General features: G+C 40.8%; 1 protein-coding gene and 1 pseudogene across 1 annotated transcript in view; both read left to right on the top strand.

Annotated features, from left to right (window-relative positions):
- Window positions 1–14,401: 14,401 nt before the first annotated feature.
- LOC148020042 (putative galacturonosyltransferase 13) overlaps window positions 14,402–20,814 on the top strand; it is a 49,321-nt gene continuing 42,908 nt past the window's right edge. Inside the window, exon 1 of the mRNA XM_087700318.1 lies at window positions 14,402–15,945. Within this exon, the coding sequence (XP_087556444.1) occupies window positions 15,735–15,945 (211 nt within the window). The 5' untranslated portion in view covers window positions 14,402–15,734. The remainder of the gene's footprint in view (window positions 15,946–20,814) is intronic.
- Window positions 16,486–18,003, top strand: LOC148020043 (uncharacterized; annotated as a pseudogene).

Raw genomic sequence — 20,814 nt, 5'->3', positions numbered from 1 at the left:
CTACTCCTTCTCTTCTTCTACTACTCTCCCTCTACTTCCCTCTCCCACACCTTCTTTTCCTCTCTCCTCCTTCTCTCCCTCTTCTTTTCTTTTTTTTTCCCTTCTCACTCCTTCTTTTCCTCTCCTCACTCCTTATCCTCTCCTTCTCCTTCTCTCTTCCTCCTCCTCCTCTTCTCTCTCTCCCTCCTTCTTTCTCTTTCCTCCTTCTCCTTCTTCCCCTCTTCTCTTCTCTTCTCTCCCTCCTTCTTTCTCTTCCCTCCTTCTACTTCTTCCCCTCTTCTTCCCTTCTTTTCTCTCCCTCCTTCTTTCTCTTCTCTCCCTCCTCTTCTCTCCCTCCTTCTTTCTCTTCCCCCCTTCTACTTCTTATCCTCTTTTTCTCCCTTTCTTCTCACGGCCGGTCAAGGTGGCAACCAGGGAGGGAGGCGGCGTGTTTGGGGGGCCCGGAAGTGGCAACCAGGGAGGGAGGTGACTAGTTTGGAGGGCCCAAGGGGGGGGTGTCGTAAGGAAGGGGCTCGTAGCCCAGTCGTTTCAGCAGCTCAGCGATAACCAGAGGAGGTGGTGCCTAGCGTCGAAGGCCCAGGGCCGTTCAGCAGCATGGACGGAAGGGGAAATGCCTAGTCGGAGGGCCCAACAGCGCCGCTAGCGAGGGAGAAGGGGGGGGAAAACCCTTGACTGAACGGGGGGAAAGACTTTGCTCAGACGGCCAGGGGGGGATGGTACATCAATAGTGATGACGTAGCCTCCTTGTTCTCTGCCGGGGAAGGGGAGAAGCCTCCCCTATATAGGGAGGGAAGGAGGTAGGTGGCATGGCCACCCCTCCACCTGGAGATTGCATGCCTCCCCCCCATCATCCACCACTCCCACTCTCTCTTCCCAACAATTCTCTTGGTTCAAAGTGAAGATTGAAACTGCCTAAATGGTAAAAAGTTTGGGTGGAAGGCTCACTATGGTCAAGTCGATCTTAAGTCAATGATTATCTTTATTGATTCAATCCTTCCATTTAATGAGTCCACATGGCAAGAATTTGGGAAGCAATTCAAGGGCTTTACCTAACACAAGGACAATAAGAAGGGTGGAACTCAATTTTCTTGGACTATGCTTACTATGAGCAATGGAGATGGTGGCTATGGGTTAGAATCCCTACATGGGAAGTTAACTGGACTTCTACTTGGCCTGCTCAAAAGAATTCAAGAGAACCGACCATGGACTCTTCTTCTTAGGCTGTGGGCACAAACTATAGTCATAGTTGGAGGTGTATGGCTAATATCAAGTGGTTTTTTGTTGTTGGCATGACCTTATCATTAAAATTCCTAAATCCTAGGTTGGTAAGGTCTAGTGAAAGCTTGGGGCATGATATTGAAAGATGTTTAATGCCTAGAGAGTTGATACCTCTCAAATAAAGGGGATCCTTCCCTCTTATTGAGCATTTAGCTATCTCCCTATGTGTATGAGCCATCACACCTACCAGGTTTATAGTTTCCTAAGTTGTCAAAGGCAATTAATCTTAAAGGTCTACAAACTTGGCTAGATATTTAGGATCGTGCCCAACAACATTTGGAAGGATCTTAATTGGATCAAGCTACAACTTTGACTAGTAGAACACTAGATTGGCTTCTCCAAGTTGCTACTGTTTAGACATGAGACACAAATGGAGGAGAGTAAAATGGGAGCTCAGTCATTGTCTCTCTCTCTCTCTTCTTCCATTATTCAATTGTACTTCTTTACTAAAGAATAAGTTATACACTAGGTTTCACTAACCATGACTAACTCTGGTTAGGTCACACCGACTTAAATGTCCCACACATGTACAGTTGGACACAGCTAAGATACTGTCGGTCACACATGAGATAATGAGCTTGAAGTCTCAACACTCCCCCTCAAGCTCAAGATAAAACTTGTGCACCAAGTAGTTGTCGGAATCGACTAAACTTATCTTTACCCAGAGACTTGGTAAAGATATTTGCTACCTGCTCATCTGTCTTCACATGCATAAGATCCACTCCACCTGCAAGAACCATCTCACATATGAAATGATAGTGTATCTCAATGTGTTTAGTTCTGGCATGGTATACTGGATTTGTTGTTAGAAGTACACTACTGAGATTATCACATAATAAAGTCACTGGAGCATCCGTTTGTATGTCCAAATCAGCCATAAGCTTGAGCAGCCATGCAATCTCACATGCTACCAATGCAGCACCTCTGCACAATGCAATAGTTGGTTGCTTCTTGATATCCAACTGATCATCCCACTTCCAAAGCTGAAGGCATAACCATTCATGGACTTGCGATCATATGAGCATCCTGCCCAATCCGCATCTATGTAACCAATGAGTTTCAGGCCTTATCTATCTCGTAGAACATCCCATGATCTACAATGGACTTTACATACCACATACTCCGTCTAACAACATCCAAGTGTGGCTTTTTGGGCTTCTGCATGAACTAACTTATGAGCCCAACAACATAACTTAGATCACGTCTGGTGATGGTTAAATAGATCAAGCTTCCAACCATCTGTCTGTACATAGTCACATCATCAATTTTAGCTCCAGTGCTAATGTCCAACTTGACATTCTGATCAAGAGGTGTATCAAGCAGCTTTCATTCAGTTATGTCATATTTCTTCAGCATTTTCATGGCATAGCATTTCTATATCAGCCATAAACAATTTTCAGGCTTGATTACCTCATTACCCAAGAAGTACTTCATTTCACCTAAGTCATTCATATCAAATTCTGATTTCAACATTCTCATAACATTCTATATCCCAAAGTCATCATCGCCTATGATTATTAAATCATCCACATAAATAACTAGCACTATCAAGCCTCTGTGTCTTTTTTATGAACAGACTATGATCAGCCTTGCCACAACTGTGAATCCCAAACTCTGCAAGTAATTACTTATTCGTGCATGCTATGCTCTCAGAGCTTGCTTCAGCCCATACAATGCTTTTTTCAGCTTGCAAACATAATGCTGAAATTCAGGATGTACATATGATTTGGGCTTATCCATATAAACATCCTCTTCCAAGTCACCATTGAGGAAAGCATTCTTGACCTCCATCTGCTGCAATTTCTAACCTTTAGCAGCATCCAATGCAATCATTGTTCGTATGGTTGCCATCTTGGCAACAAAGCTGAAAGTTTCTTCATAGCCTAGTCCATACTGCTGAGCATAACCCTTAACGCTCAGCTTGGCTTTGTACCTCTCTACATTGCCATCCGACTTGCATTTAATCTTGTAGACCCATTTGCATCCAATGGTATTTTTCCCATCTAGCAATGAAACAAGATCCCAAGTACTATTTTCAGCCCAGGCATTTATTTCCTCATCCATAGGTGTGCACCAATTCTTTTCCATCACTACTTCAGCATAAGTGGCAGGTTCCTTAACTTCCATAACCTTCGTCATATATGCATAATGCTTTGTAGAGTATCCACTGTAAGTCAATCTATCCATAGGATACCTAACCCTCTATGAGCGTTTGAGTTGTGGTGCACTACTTGATTGCCCTCTCTCATGAGGTGGAATATACCTGTTTTGCTTAGTACCAGGCATATACACAGTCGGAATACCAAGTTCACTGTCTAGATTGCCAGCTAAGTCATAGCCTGAAGTTATCATGTTAAGTGTCATCATACCAGATGCATCCTCAAAGACTTTTTCTTTTCCTTTGCTATTCATCACATCATATCTCCCCCTCACTAACATAGTGGTGTTAGTGGACGATGAGTTAGAACTACACAATCTCCCTGTCCATGGAGAGACTAAGGAAGATACATCCATCACACTAGGACTTGTCAATGCAGTATTGTGCTGCAAATCAACTGTAGAAGCATGTGTAGAAGGCATATCAAGCGGTACTACTGTAGTAGCCATCTCATCAAATATAACATCCCTACTCACAAGTGTCTCCTGTGTAGAGGGATCATAACATTTATATGCCTTCTTTTCTTGTGCATAACCAATAAATACACGCTTATGTGCTTTCAAATCCAGCTTCTTTCGCTTCTCATCAGGAATATGCACATAAGCAATACACCCAAATACTTTCATGTGAGTGACATCAGGTTTGTAACCATATAACCTCTAAAAGGGTGTCACATCATGAATGCTTGCAGTGGGAGTTGTGTTCAATATATACATGGCTGTCATAACAGCCTCAACCCAATAATAGAGCAGCATATTATTTTCATTCATCATTGCATGAGCAGCTCCCATCAATACCTTGTTCTTCTGTTCAACTACTCCATTTTGATGTGGAGTGTAGCTAAATATAAGCTACCTACATATGCCATTTTCAGCCAAAAATTTGTCAAACTCATGTGTTCTTCCGTTCAACTACTCCATTATGTTGTGGAGTGTAGCTAAATGTAAGCTACCTACGTATGCCATTTTCAGCCAAAAATTTGTCAAACTCATGTGATACATACTCCCCACCACTGTCCGATCTCAAATAAGAGATGTAGCAATCAAATTCTTTCTCAACCTACTTCTTAAACTGCTTAAAAATAGCCAACACTTCATCCTTTGTTTTCAATATATACACCCAAGTATAGCAGCTAAAGTCATCAATGAATGTCACGTAGTATTTGGAACGTCCCATAGATGCATTATGGGCTGGCCCCCACACATCAGAGTTAATCAACTACTATGGTCTCGTACTATTTCGTACATGCTTGACAAAAGGCAAGCTTGATTGTTTACCAAATTGACAAGTATTGCAAACATGACCAATATCAGTGTATGCAAACGTGAGTAGACCTGTCACAAGTTGTTTCTTCTACTCAGTCATCTGACCCACATACAAATTTTTTTAAGTAATAGATGGGACATGCAATTCATCATGCGGATTCTTCTTTCTGCCATCATGAATCACTAAAGGTACTCTGCCTTTATGCTCAATGCTATGCAGTATGTCATCTCCTATGCATACATAGCCATTCCTGTCAGGCACCATGTCAGTAAACTAGTCACCATGAGGCGTCATATGATTCGATGCTCTCGAATCAATATACCAAACTGCATCCTCAGTAGACTTCTTAGCAGCCCTGTCTTTCACATGTGTCATGGCAAACAGTCTATCCCCAGATGCATCTTCTGTCTGACTAGATGATGCATAATCTCCATGCTGCTTGCCCTTTTGATTGTCATGCTTCTTCCAGCAGTCCTTGACAATGTGACCTTACTTACCACAGTAGTGGCAATCCTTATCCTTGTTAGGATTGTTAGAGGTCCTATGTGGCTGCCAGGAGCCTCTACCTCTAGGGCTAGATCTCCCCCTGTCTCTAAAATTTCCACCTCCTCTTGCATGTAAGCCTTGCTAGTTATTATTGCCATAAAACACATTTTGTTGAGATCCTCAGCGAGAGCTATAACCTCTATCATGACTGCCACGACCGCGTTGATTCGAATAAAAAATAGCATCCTTGCTCTTAAAGCTGCTAGAACCTGTGGCCAAACCCAGTCTAAATTCCTCATGCATGAGCAATGCAACAAGCTCATTAAAATCTGGCATTTCAGCCCGCACAGATATAGAACTATGAAACGATTTATATTCATGCCCCAAGACATTTAATGCAATTGTAACCATGCCTTCATCCTCCACCTGTGTGCCAATGGATGCTAACTGGTCTGCAATGGTCTTGATTTCAGTGACATAGAATAGACCTACCCTTTCTGTCCATATTATTGAATTTCTGCTTCAATTGTATCTTTATGGCACTTGTGGTTGTGCCATAATACTTGATCAAAATGTTCCATGCATCTACTAGTGACTTGCAGTTCATTATCTGCATCACCATTGCATCTGAGATACACATAGATAATTGGTGTAACACCCTTTGAGCTCTTTCCATCCAAGCTCGGTGTGCATGTCTCTGATTAGCTATAGGATTCCTCTTCGGGAGCTCGGGTTCAACTTCAACACCTGTTACCAAATCCCAATATCCTTTTCCTATCAGGAAATTCTCCATGGGGAACTTCCATATGGCATAGTTATTGATGTCAAGCTTTTCCCCCACTATCTAGGTTATGTTGTCGGTTTTGTCTGCATTTGCCATATTGCAAACACTACCTGACTACTTGCAAACCAAGGCTTCTTAATTGATCAATTTCAGCCTTCAAATTCAATGACAGTTATCAGCAACACCCTCTATTCAAATCAGTGTATTTTAGTCTCATTTCAGTCCATAAACTTGTCAAAGACATCCACAACCAAGTGATATAGGATGTAGGTACATCAATCAATACATAGATCATGTAGCTGCTGTAAACTCTATGACATTCAACCTCACTGCCAGTAGATATACATGCAATCTAAAATATGCAAGCTGTAATTGACCACCAGTTCTTTCACAGCAAAAACAGAGATGTATACATGTCATACATGCTTCAAAACATCCAAAACAACTGCTATTTCATGCAGGAGTCCATATATAATCATACGGGCATAGTTCAGTTCATGTGCTGCAAGTACAAGTGTCAAATGTCCTACTTACAGATTAGTTCAGTTCATGTGCTGCAAGTACAAGTGTCAAATGTCCTACTTGCAGATTGCAGTCAGCCAATACACAGCTCGACCAAGGTTTATTCCAGCTCAAAAATATCCTCAAACCACTTCATACATATACTACTATGTGTAGAGGTCAATACATGACCATGCCGACATCCATAAATACTTTGTCTTCAAGAGTCAATACCATAGAGTACATTTATTGTTTGTAAATGGTCAAGACCATGTCAATACATTTGTTTCAGCTCCAAACATTAGCATTCAATCCTCTTCTTAGTCCATAAGACATTTTCCAAACATATGCCAAATCATACATCTCACAGGAGCCAACCAAAGTCATGGAGTGCTTCAACATAAACCAATGCTTGTTGCCAACAATTTATGACAGTTTTTCACTCTTAGATCTGTGTATTATAGCACAAAAATCTCTGTCCAAATTGAGAAAATGAAGCACTTGAATCAGCCCAAAGTCATCTCACAGCATAGGCATAGCATCCTCAAAGTATCCAACATCAATCATAGCCATTTGGGCATCAAATGAGCATAGCCAAGGAGCATTAAGCATCAAGACAAGGGGCTACCCTGTTTTACATAGCCTGTAGACTGCTCTTCACAATCCAGAACTGAAGGTATGGTGGTCAATCTCAATACTAAGTGTCAATAGTCAATGCTGGGGTTCATTGCCACTAACCAAGGGTGTCACCAAGGAGGATAAGTTGTCATTGACCTGGAGTAGAAGTGGGAGAGGACTGATATGAGAAAAACTAGGTTTGGGCAGCTAGCATGAATTTGCGGATGTTGTTCTTCAGACTCGGCAATAGCAAATGATGGCTCATAAGCCTCAATCAAGGCTATATGCAAGCTAAGATAAGCCTAGACCAAGTCTCCATTGCAGGCCAATAGAAAAAAGGGTTGCCAATCTCTGTGTGCAAACTGAGGTAAAGCTGCCCTATAAACTGAGCTGAAAGCTCATTGTCTTGAGCTTAACACAAGCTCAAAGAAGCCTTCCAAAGCACCCACAAAGTCGAGGAACTCCTCATCCTGCTCTCATACCATATTCAAAAATGAGACACAGATGGAGGAGAGTAAAATGGGAGCTCAGTCATGCTCTCTCTCTTCTTCCATTATTCAATTGTACTTCTACACTTACTAAAGAGTAAGTTATACACTAGGTTTCACTAACCATGACTAACTCTGGTTAGGTCACACTAACTAACCCAACTTATTAAATGTCCCACACATGTACAATTGGACACAGCTAAGATATTGTCGATAACACACAAGATAATGAGCTTGAAGTCTTGACAACTACTAGAATGAAGGGTCCATGGCCTACTTTAGATGCTCCCAAGGTGGTGCACTTGACAAGATGGTTGATCACAAAAACTAGTAAAAGAATGTGGCTATCTAGGAAGATAAGAGACTTGCAAGGTCCCTCACCTCAAGTTACTATACAAACTTGGGTCTCATGGAAGAAGAAGTTCATACTAACTAGAATGTCCATGTAGAGGAAAAGAATCAGTAGGGTTGGGAAGGCTACTAGTTATACCAAATTGAATACAATGTTGTGGCAACTAGTAGCTAACACATTGCTAGTTAGGTTTAGACTTGCAAAGTCTCTTAGAGTAAGTGGTCCACCTATTCTAGGAATGTCCTTAAGTTAAATCAGTGTGGAATGAACTCAAAGAAGCTAATCTCGAGGATTCTCTTTCTATGAGAGTCACTCTCTTTGGGGATTGCTTTGTTGTAGATGACGGCACTATGAAACTTTGAAATTTACTCAAGATGCTTGTCACTCAACATATTTGGTACTTCAAATTGGATCTATTTTTGCCTTTAGTTTTAGTTCTACCCCTACAAATAGAATTGGTTCCTTGAAGTCTTCCTTAATAGTTGTCATAGAAAAGTTTTTAAAAAACCATTGGGTTTTCAAGCTTTTTTTTTTAAAAAAAAGTAAACTAATGCTTGGCCTTTTACCTTGGGGAATTATCATACGTTGTAATCTCTTACTTTATTAGGTCATACATACTTACCTTGCATGGTAAAAAACTAGTTAGCCTCATTTTCTTTTTAGCATATAATGTTATGATACTTCCAACCATTGTGTAACTTTTTTGTGAGACTAAAGTGAAGTTTTCTCCATGATGTCATTACAAAATTGCATATCATCGTTTAATAGTGACTTGCACGACTATGCTATCTATTTTGTTTTTAATGGCATGCCGCATTGTGCCATGTGGATAGACAAGAGATTAATGTGTCTTGTGTTTCCAGTAAGCAATTTATTAGTTGGAGTATACAATATCATTGTTTTAGGTACCATTGCATGGATGTATTTTTGTGCTTATGTGTGTGGGATTATTTATTATTGTTGTAACCTTTGTATTATGGTCTTAGGGCAAGACAATTATAGGTTTAGGCCTTAGTAATCATTAGAAAAACTAAATCTTTCAAGCAAGAAAAGGAATGTTTTTCATGATTTTTGAACACAAAAAGCAAAGGAATACAAATCATTAAATACATGTGTGAGGGAGGTGTTCATTTATGCATAGGGGGAGATTGTATACGTGCTCTTGTTGTGGATTCTTGTCTCTCTTACCTCCTTGCTCTCTTGTGACCTCTCAAATTTGGAGTTCATTTTTGATAAAGAATAGTGAAGGCAAATAGCAAATTTGATATATTAGAAGTGAATATATATTTTATTATGCCATTAGGGATGTAGTGCATAGGGTTTGAATTCACACACACCCCTATAACTCAATCCACACCCAAACCACTATGCCATGATCCCATTGGCCAAATTTGATATATCATATACTTTATATATTATAAGCACATCCACACATATATGTAACTCATAAACTTGATATATTATAAACATATCCAGACATATATGTAACTCATAAATTTGGTATATTATAAACATATCCACATGTATATGTAACTCATAAATTTGGCATATTATAAACACATCCACATGTGAATGTAACTCATAGATGCACTCTAACAGAAATTAGACAATGCACTACTTTCAAGCACCTACTTATTCTACACACTTATAATGTACTTTTTGTTATGTTTAAAATAACCGAGCAAAAGAGAAACCTATAGTTTAGACATAGAATTTGAGATATTGAGAATGGGAGATTTGTTGTCTCTTCAATTCTCAAAGTGGATAGAGATGATCAAGAACCTTGTCAAATTTATGTTTACATTATGCAATGACATGAAAGGGTCATATGCACTCTCAAATAAGCCATGTAGGCTTTAATAATATCTATTATTGCAAAAGTAGGGACAACTGTAGAAAGGTAATGTCTATTGTACAATCCCATAAAACTCTATGTCCTATATGCAAGCTCATGGAGATGAAAGGATGGAGGGGGTAGAATAAGTAGTACTTGGATGTACCACGATGTATTTTGTTCGAATAGGAGATATTATGGACATTGTGGAAATTGATATCTAAATGTTTGGAAGCAAGGGAGACAACTTGTTAAAAGAATAAGAAAGTAAACCACATTCTATGACCTTATCCCACAGATCGCCCTTTACCTTTCATTTAAAAAAAAAAAAAAGATTACATGTGACGATGAGGACAAAGATGTAATAAATAATTGAGAGTATGTCATGTTGTACTTTAAGTGGTCCTAGGAGAGTTCAATCATGGAGGAAAGCATATGTGTGTGTGTGTGTGTGTGGAGACACACACACACACACATAGAGAGAGAGAGAGAGAGAGAGAGAGAGAGAGAGAGAGAGAGAGAGAGAGAGAGAGAGAGAGAGAGAGAGAGAGGGAGAGAGAGATTAATGAGAAAGTTTGAGAGAGCTCCAAAGAGACATAAATAAACAATGATCTTGTACACATATTTTTTAAAATGTAGAATGATTTTACCTAAAACTAATAATGGGTGGACGCTTATCCTTGGGTCCATAATACATCCTCCCTTCCACATGAGCAGGTCTTTGAGTATATAGAAACATGCATATATGCATATATAATGACAAAAATAAAGGGATATCAAACATGCAATAAATCCTTTACAACCTAAGAGTTCCTAACATATCAAACTTATGTTAATATTTACTAGCATCCATGTGCAAACTTTAGGCCACTTGGCATTGTAGCTTTGTGATAGATTGCAAGCAGCTTGGTTAGGGAAACGAAGAAGCTATTGTGTGTGGTATGCTTTCCTCTATTCGAAATTTTTACTCTTTAACGCTCTTCCTCTCTCCAATTTCTTTATTCTCTCTAAATCTCTCTCTCTCTCTCCTCTCTCATGTTCCCCTCTAAATTCCCTTTCCTCCATCTCTATGTGTTTCTCTCTCCCCTCCCCTTTTTCCTCTCTCTACTTCTCTTTGGTCTTCTCTCTTATTTTTCATACACACACGCACACAACCACCCACCCACATATCATCTCTCTCTCTCTCTCTCTCTCTCTCTCTCTCTCTCTCTCTCTCTCTCTCTCTCTCTCTCTCTCTCTCTCTCTCTCTCTCTCTCTCTCTCTCTCTCTCTCTATGCGGCATTGATTGTCGACCTCCACATAGCCGCCTCACCTTTGCATCGTGTTGTTGCCTCTTCACCGCTAATGCTACCTCTTGTGGCTGCTATTGCCACGCCCTTCCCTACTGCTCCCCTACATGCTCGTAGTGCCAATTTATCACTCCACAACCACCCTCTATGTGCCTATCTGCTCCTTTGTCGGTCTACCACCATTGCTTGAATGGAGGGAGGGAGGGAGAGTCACACACACGCACACACACACACACACACAAGTTATATATAGATCGACACAAAAAGGGAAAGCGGGAGAGGAATAAATTGAAATTTTGTGAAAAGTTAACAAGTTTTTTTAGATTATCTATCTTTTTAGATATGAAACATTTGATTAGCTATTAAGTGAGTTATGAATTAAGAGCAAACTTGTAGCTTGGCTTTCAACTCTAGTGCCCCATTTCTAAGCATGTGATCATTAATTGATATTTTGGGATCTCTTTGTCTCATGCACATCATAAAAGGGCTCTCAGTTCCATTTTTGCATTGAATATATTTTAAACTTGGTGAAGATTGATGATGAAATTTCTTGTGTGAATATGGGAGATTGTGCTCTTTGACTTCATGAAGGCATTGGCCACTTCTAAGTCAAAACTTAATGCAATCCCCTTTGTAATGAATTTATGTGAGCGGAAAATAGAATGGCACACAAAAGGAAAGGGAGGGGTGAGAGCAATTGCACTTCACTTATCTCCAAAGTTTAGAATAGCAAAGTTTGTAAAACTTTAATGATGGTAGGAACGCAGTGAGAGTGAAGCTTGAAGGTGGCATTTTGTTCATATTGTCTTCATGAAGTAAGGAGTTAGTTGGTATGCTAGTGAGCAAAAAGGAAATCAAAATGGAGGGTCTATTTTGCCTTTAGAGCATATGAATAACCTATCTTTCAAAGATAATAGCTGGATTCGACTTAGCATTTCAATATCATTGATGTGTAGTTCAAACTTATAGGAAGAGAGGAAGAGAGCTTCGTGGATGCCTCTCATCTAGACACACCACACTTTCTACCATTATAATAGAAAGAGGTGCATGCCATATAGATTTGTCAAAAAAAGCTATGGATGACAATCATACAAACCCCAATGTTATGGGATCATATAATTTATGTCCCAACATAAGTGTTGATAGGCATGTATATGGTGCAAATGAAGAGAATTAGAGATACTTATTTAGAGTGCATACACTATGCTCATTTCTCACACTTTAGGTATTGACATCAACATAGAGTTAATGATCTGAACTTCATGGGAAAAGAGAATACACATGCATGAACATACATACATATATGTGTATGTATATGTGGACATGGGGACATGCACATGTTTTGTGTGTGTGTGTGTGTGCTCGCGCACACTAATGTATGGTAGCATATATTCTCCATTTATGTAGGCATGTAGATACCCACAAAGTATTGCATTGAAATAAAATTTTCTATGTTTGTCTATATGTATGGATGCATGCATACGCATCTACCAACATAGAGACATGCAAATATATATAAATAAGTGCACACAATTGTGTATGCATGCATCACATACACACTAAGTCAATGAGTTGTTGAGATTTGTTTTGTGCACTTAAAGATAGCTTTTTTAAAGAAAGTGAACTCATTCCTCACTTGGTGACTTGATGTCACATTTGAAACTCAAAATGCTTAAGAACTATGAGTTACTTCACTTCCAAAAGATAAGATGCACGAGTAGATAGAATAATAAGACACTGACTCATGAGGCTCATGGACTAAGGGTTGCTTGCAACAATCTTGCAAGATTGATTCTTGTCGTGGAAAAATGTAGGATGAATGTTTTACTCTAAATGTATGTTCATATACACACTGATTACTTTATGTACTCTTTGCAACACAGACAACTTCTTTAAGAGGGTAAAATCTATAATTTAAGGTATTGTATAAAAGAAACAAGCATTGTTTTTACAGGATTCTAAAAAGCTAGGCATGCTAGGAATGTGAGTGGGAGACTATACAAAAAGAGACAAAAATAGAGGAAAAGGCATATATTAGCGAATGTTAGTTAACTTGATACAAGAGGGGTTTTATGCAAACAAAGATTTTGCTACCTTTTGATGGATGTAGCCAAGAATACTGTCATTCTTGTCGTGATAACTTCTTCGGGAATTATAGGGAAAATTTGTATGCTTGCACAAATCTTGACCTATTTTGTGGGGTAGACACTATAAGAATAGCAACAAGATCTTAGTGTTGGAGAGTGAGGAGATGAGAGGTTAATGAGGGAGAGTGAGGAGATGACTTGCTATGGCTCAACAATTTTGTGAATCCATGCAAAATATCTCAAGAGGACACTCTTCAAATTTTAAAACATTAGACCTTGTTATCAAGATTAGCCAATACCCTTGCCAATTGACTCAACAATTGGTCTATTTCATAATGTCCACCAAGGCAACTAGGTGGACAAAGATTTGAGAGTTTCTATATTAGAGATGAAAGATCAAAGGAAAGTAAATCCTAAAATTTAGTCTCTTCCCTCATTTCAGTCATTCTAAGCTACAAGCAAAGGATCTTTAAAGCATTGCATCATAATTAGTGTCCAAAGGGGGGCTGGAAAGTTGCCATAGTAATGGTACCCTAGTTTGGTTGAGTACATAGACAATAACAACCACAAGGTATGGGGGACTAGTAAAGCGATGGCGCTCAAAAGAAACATAGTCAAAGGCCCCAATAGAGTTGCAGGGTTCTAAGTAAACGAATAACTGTGATTCAATGTGGTAGTCTTCGAATGGTTGAAATCGAGAAATTATCCTCTCCAAGCCACTCTTTTGATCCACGAGTGTAACCTTTCTTTTTCTCTATTGTAGCAACTTTTTATTGTCGATCTCTTCTTGTTGAGCGAGAAGTCCATTGTGTGAGCGTGATGTAGGCATAGTCTTTTTTTTTTGTTCGACGCGAACAAATTTGTTTATATGCTTGGAAGGAGGAGGGGTGTAGGGTTTGAGCTCACACACACCTATTATGGAACCGAAGTCAAACCAATATGCCCGGACCCAGACCCGGACCCGGACCCGGACCTAATGGAAGAGGTGAAAATTGGGTTGCAATGTATGGGCCTCCTTACCCTAGAATGGCTTCACTTCACTCCTTTGTGGGCCGAGGGATGCAGCTAAACAAAATAAACAAGCAAATGATGGCGTAGGTCTTTGTGGGCAAAGGGATGCAGCTAAACAAAATAAACAAGCAAATTGATAAAGACGAGTAATCCACAGTTTTCATTGCACCATCCTGGTGAGGATCACTATGGTTTGACTGTAAAAAGAGAGAGAGAATCAGCCAAGTGGCTGGGTGAAGAACCCCCTTCCCCCCCGCGCTCAAGTCCCTGTCTTCTCCTTCTCTTCTCTTCTTCTTTTTCTTCTTCTTCTTCCTCAACCTTTTTATATGTCTCAAATGGTATTTCCCTCAGTCGCTGACCTTCCTGCCAAGATACATTTCCTTCTCCCCAGGGCGACCACCGACTGAGAGAGAGAGAGAGAGGACGAGGAGGAGAGGAGAGAGAAAAATATATTTCTGTTCCTTTTTCAAACGCGTCTTCGTCAGAGAGATCCTCCGTTTTTCAGTTTATTTTTGTTCCTCACACCCTCTGTCTGACACAATGCCTGTTCCTCGAAAGCATATGCGGGGTGCATAGCCCGTGTCTCTCTCTTCGCTGCCGCAGCTCATTGCTTCAAAGGCGGCTCAGATTAGCCTCCCGATTGGCAGCAAGTGGCTCCTGATATTGGTCATGGTAATCACTAGGGTTTGAGGACCTTGCCGGTGGATGCAAAAGAATCCCCTGTTCACTCTGATATTGGTCATACTGATCGCTAGGGTTTGAGTGGAAATACCACAAAGTGCGCCAATCAACATCGGTAGGACTGGCTCTAGAGGCTCCGTGCACGGATCAAGCAGGCTCTTTGTGAAATTTTATGCGGTGAAGGCTTTCCTGCAGGGTTCCAAGGGAGAAGGCACTATTTTTCTTCGCCTGGATCAGCTGCACCATTGGCATTACTTGTCTGCACTTCAAAACAGGCATTTTTGCCATTTCCCACATTTGCGGGAACATCAAGCATACCCTGCTCTAGATCCAGCAGTGGCTTTGCATTTGGCGGGCTACTAACCAGCATCATTCTATGCATAGCTGAAACATATTGAAGTTTTACTAATCACAGTTTAAGCTCATTATAGGGTCAGAAGCGACTGAGTAAATACTACATTTCTATTTGGGATCCAGCACCTTAATGCAGCATCTTTGAGAACCGATCAGGATCTTATATTTTGGGGATCCAGCTTGCTTCAGGGTTAAGTTTTGGATCCACACGTCTTTGAAGGCACAGCTCCCAGCCGTCCTGCAGCTAACTAGTTTCATTCAGTGGTGTTGGATTGGAATTCAATAATTGATCCTGGAGAACCATCCCGTCAGTACTGTAAAACATCAATAGGCTGCTGTGTACTTGTTGGATCGTAACGTGGTAGTCTATATGTCAACAAATGGTTGCCTTTCACAATGGACCTTCAGGTTGCAACTCACATGTCAGTAATGTACATTGAAAGTTGGCTTTTCTTTGGAAGCTTGAAGGGTAGATTATTTGGTCAAAGAAAGCTTGACGCCCATGGCTAGAGGGTTTTCTAGCTAGATAAGACATTTAAAGCACACAATGCAGGTCCACATCTCTCCTAGCATGAATCGAATCACAATATCTACCTCAAATGGGTTTTTGGATTTTACAAAGGTTAAGGTTGCAGCTCGCCATCTCTCCTATCGCACCTTATTCTATTCTGTGCTTGCATTGGCCTTTCTACTGCCCTTCATCTTTATCACAACAGCACTTGTGACGCTCGAAAATGTCAGCAAATGCTCTACATTATGTAAGTATGCACCTAGTCCTTTTTGCTATTAGAAAAAGTTTCTTAAAACTGTGTTTATTTAAGTGAGTGTATATAATACAAGCTGACACCGATGAGGAAACTTGGAGACCAAAGGGTGGCATTCTCTCTCTCATCATTACCTGTCACAGTCAGGACATGTTTGGTTGTGAATCATAGTACTAGGTTGTCTTTAGCAAGCAAATTGTATATTCTTAGTAGGCTTCTTTTTTTGGATCGATTCTAGTTGCACTAAGATGGTCTTTCAATGTGACACGTTTTTCTGGAAGCATGTTATATTTGTGATTTTATGCGTTAGCAGTTGTACTTGACTAAGATAGTCATTGGTAGGAGTTATGGGGCAATTAGTAATAGTGAAGACGACTGGAACTTGTGCAAGATTGTTAATTCTTGCACTTCTGTACGAGAATTTTAGTTAACTTTCTGCTTTCTTTGTGTGGAGTTTTGGGAAATTTTAAATCTTGTTTTGCCTAATGTTTGAATGGTTTTGTTTGTTTACTGCATGCAATAGTGTGTCCCTGAACTTATGCGAACCACTAGCAGGTTGTAATCTTTTTGTCACATGCAATAGTGCCAAATGCCTTCCATCTCAGCCACTAGAGCCGATTTCCACATCTCACCTCATTCTAAGCACATTCTTTGTGCCAAGTGCCTCCCAATAGGTTACTCATTACATTTTTGTTCGTGTCACTAGGCAATTTAGCTAGACGCTTCCATAATTGGAATACCCATCCAGACCCCAAAAACCTGAAGGCGATGGCTGATTGTATACCTCTTTGGTTTGAATTTTCTCACAGGGCTTGGATTCAAACACAATCTTGACCTGGCCTCCTAGGAGGTCAGTCATGCCATTTTTGTCCATGCCATCGTGTAGTTAAATGGAGGTTTTGATAATTGGACTGACCATCTAGACCCCAAAACCTTTAAGGTGATAAAGACTATGCCCTACTTCTTTCATTAGAGACTTCCTATATAGAGCTAGGATCATAGTTGTTTTCAGATGCGTCTGAAATGAATTTCAGACGTCTGTAAACGTTTGAAAAACAGACGTTTGAAAACACCATATCAGATTTGACGTTTTTTCTAATTAAAAAATGTTGACGACTTTACACAAAAGCATACAGAATGTGGTCGCCTTTATCTGCCGACTCTTTCCCTGGATACAGGCAGTCTGAAACACACACTCCTCCGTCTTGCTGATAGAGAAGGGGCCACGATGGGGCTTTTGTATGAGATGACAGATCGGATGATAGAGAAAATGGATTCCTTGGAAGGAGTGACTGAGTCTAGGGTGCAAGAAATCAAAGGCCTTTGTGTTGACAGATGGGATATGATGCACTCACCCTTACATGCTGCAGCCTTTGTTTTGCATCCTGTTTGGAGAGCCAAGAATCTTGATAGCGATAAGGAGGTGCATGAAGGATGGATGACAGTGATAGAGAGGTACACAAAATATGATGTGGATATGCAGGGTGTTCTATGTGATGAGCTTGACATGTACAAGTCGGAATCAGGTGCATTTTCTCGGCCACTTGCAAGAGATGAGAAAAGAATGTATCAGGGTGTGAAATGGTGGGAGACATTTGGCCCATGCGTACCTAGATTGCAGCAATTGGCTTTAAGAATACTCTCACAAGGATCTTGTGCCTCTCCTTGTGAGAGAAATTGGAGCACATTTTCACTGATTCAAACAAAGAGAAGGAATAAATTGCTTCCAAAACATACTGAGCAGCTTGTATATATAAGGAATGAGGCTATGAAAAGATTGAGGTTACATTGGACATGCTTAACAAGGAGAAGGATGATGATAGATTGCTTGCATTGCAGCAGATACGAGAGGAAGAGGACATCGTAGCCTCATTGCCAGTGCCATAGAGGGAGGCAAGCACTAGTGATGCTCCTGGCTCGAGTTCTCTTGGTCCACATCAGAGGAAGGAGGATGACGACGACGACGACGACGATGATGATGATGAGGAGGAGGAGGAGGAGGAGGAGGAGGAGGAGCACTGCACGCTTGAGAATGATGAAGATGATGAGTAGATTAGTTGATGATAGATGAATCATGAATCATGATATATGATGTGACTCTATTATGCAGTTTTTAGTTTTGCTTTTGGTTGTTCCCTTTCAGTTTTTAGTCTACTATGCAGTTGGCATTGGGCAACTTGGCTTGAATCTTGATGACAAATGTATCATGTATCATGTCAATTCCTTGAAAGTTGAATGATGAATCATGAATCCTTCTATATTGACTCAAGCTCTCGAGTCTCAGTCTTCAAAGTTCAAGAGTTGTGCATTGTTCTTTTATTTTGAAATTAGCATATGTTTATCATGTTTATCATATCTTAAAGTTGTGTATTTTTCTCATGTTTTGTTAAGAATATGTTAAAAAATTAGGGTCATGTATGATTCAGGTCTAGGGTCTGAATCATACTCGTTTCATACTTTCATACGCGTTTGCGTTTGATGTTTGATTCACGTATGGAAAAACTATGGCTAGGATTCTAATCCAAGCTCAATCACATAAGACACCTTGAAGCCTTAGATCTCAAAACAAATCAAGAGCAAACAATTCTTTAAGGTTGAGATTTTCAGCATGTTATTAAGCGTCAAGATTGGAGCTAATCACCACAAATTGATGTAAATCGATCCCACTTGTTGATGAAGATTACATTGCCTTTGAGTGATGAATGAAGCTCATGGAGAGCATTGACAAGGTAGAATAAATATTTTGGATGATTGCAATGGTGGCAAACATTTCATCTTGGTTGGGTACACGGTGAAACATTTTTGGTTTTCTTCTAGCTATTTTGAGTAACCGCTGTTCTACAAACATCAGGAAGGATTGCGATTGTGGTAGCCTCTTTTGGCCTTTAAATGAATACTTGAGTTTCACATTTGCATTTGAACTTTACGCTTTTGAGTATATTAGCTCTTTGCTGGTGTTTCCAAGTTTGCTTGTGTGTTTAGTTTTTTTGTAAAACTTTACTTCAATTAAATGTTTGATAATTTTAATTTAGAAGCATTCTACAAACCAAGACTGTCATAGTTGTCAGAGTGCAGCGATGCGGAAGCGTGGGACCAAGAGAGAGAGAGTGAACACAAAAAGGAGAGAGAGAGAGAGAGAGAGAGAGAGAGAGAGAGAGAGGAGACAGTGAAACACAGAAAATCTGCAGTGTAGAATGCTGTATAGGAATGCAGAAATATACACAGGTGTAGAGAGAATATGTGCGTATGTCCTTCTTTATGATGTCACCCCATGTGCACACCTCGAGGACAGCAAAGCGTGACCACGATCTGATCTGTGAATGACTGAGAGTGTGCCAAAAGATTGGCTATAAATAGCCAAGAAAAAATAGTGTCCAACATCATGTCGGCTGCATTAAATGCAGCCGATTGCATGAAAAATGCCAAAAACCTGTCCAATTGCTCAGCCTCTGTCCAACTGAACAGTCCATTGCCACGTGGCATTTGTGACAGTTGACGTGGCTCCTGCGACTGCTGATGTGGCACTCTGGCCATATTGCTGTCTAGGGAATGATATATCTAACACCCCCTCTCAGATCTTGGACAGGTCAAAAGACTGAGGGATCTGGCATGTCTCTGAAGAAGAGATTAGGGAAGCGCCTTTGTGAATAGATTTGGAAGATTATACCTCATCTTGCAGTACTCCACATCAATGGTCCCATCCAGAAGCTTCTCTTGAATGAAGTGATACTGGATGTCAATGTGCTTTGTCTGGGCATGGAATATAGGATTCCCTACCAAGGCAATGTAACTCTCATTGTTGCATTGCAGAAGAGCAGGACGAGTTTGGGGCCAGCCAAGCTGCTCCAACAATCTCTGAAGCCAAACAACCTTACATGTGGTGGAAGACGCGGCCCGATATTCTGCCTTAGTAGAAGAAAGAGCTACCGTGGGCTGCTTCTTGCTACTCCATGAGATATCACTTGTACCCAAGGTAAAACAATAGCCTATAGTGGACCGCCGGTGGTCCACATCGCCAGCCCAATCCGAGTCGCTCCAACTTGCAAGAACAAGATCTGAAGTATCTGTATTTGTTGGATAAGAAATCCCTAAGTCAGAGGTCCCCCTCAAATACCGAAGAATCCGCAGGGCAGCTTGCCAATGCACTTGCTGGGGTTCACTCATGAATCCCGCCAAAAGACCCATAGCAAAACAAAGATCTGTTAGAGATCACAGCCAGGTAGGAGATTACAGCCTGGTGCAGTCGGACTGTATGCAGTCGGACTGTACAGTCGGACTGCCACGTGGCAGTCCGACCCACTGCAGGCAGACTGGGCATTTCTGGCGCCCTATTTCCTGGCTAGTTCTGGCTATAAATAGCCGACATTCCCAGCAGTCTGACACTTCTCTGCTCGCAGATTACAGACCGGTGACACGCACAGATTCCGTCTCTGTTCGCAGATTTCAGACAGGAGAGTGCAGACTGCAGCGGACTTCAAGGTGAACAACAGGTTGCATCGTCGAGGTGGAGACACGCAGTCCAGCGCACAGCGCCCGTGTATATATCTGCATATCTTTGTATTCAGCACACTTTATACTGCAGATCTTCATCTTCCATTGTCTCTCTCTCTCTCTTCTCTCTTTGCGTTCTCTCTCTCAGTCCTATGCTTCCGCACCGCTGCACTCTGACATGGTATTAGAGCAGTGTTAGAGGATTGACTGAGCGCAGAATCAACCTGAAGAGGAGTTTCCGTTGCGACACAAATTTGCGTTTTTTGCGTTTAAGGGCAGACAGAAGGACTGCGCCTTGGAACAAGGCCGAAACGAGTGTGGGCGCGCAGGAAAGGAGTCCAGGTGGTAGATTTGCTGCTGTTTGACGTGGAG

The sequence above is a fragment of the Lygodium microphyllum genome, chromosome 19 (genome assembly GCF_053477565.2).
Source record: "Lygodium microphyllum isolate KBCC chromosome 19, Lygodium_microphyllum_v1.1.10, whole genome shotgun sequence".
NCBI classification, from domain to species: domain Eukaryota; kingdom Viridiplantae; phylum Streptophyta; class Polypodiopsida; order Schizaeales; family Lygodiaceae; genus Lygodium; species Lygodium microphyllum.
The sequence above is the reverse complement of the archived record's forward strand: the minus strand, read 5'-3'. Positions and strand labels throughout refer to the sequence as shown.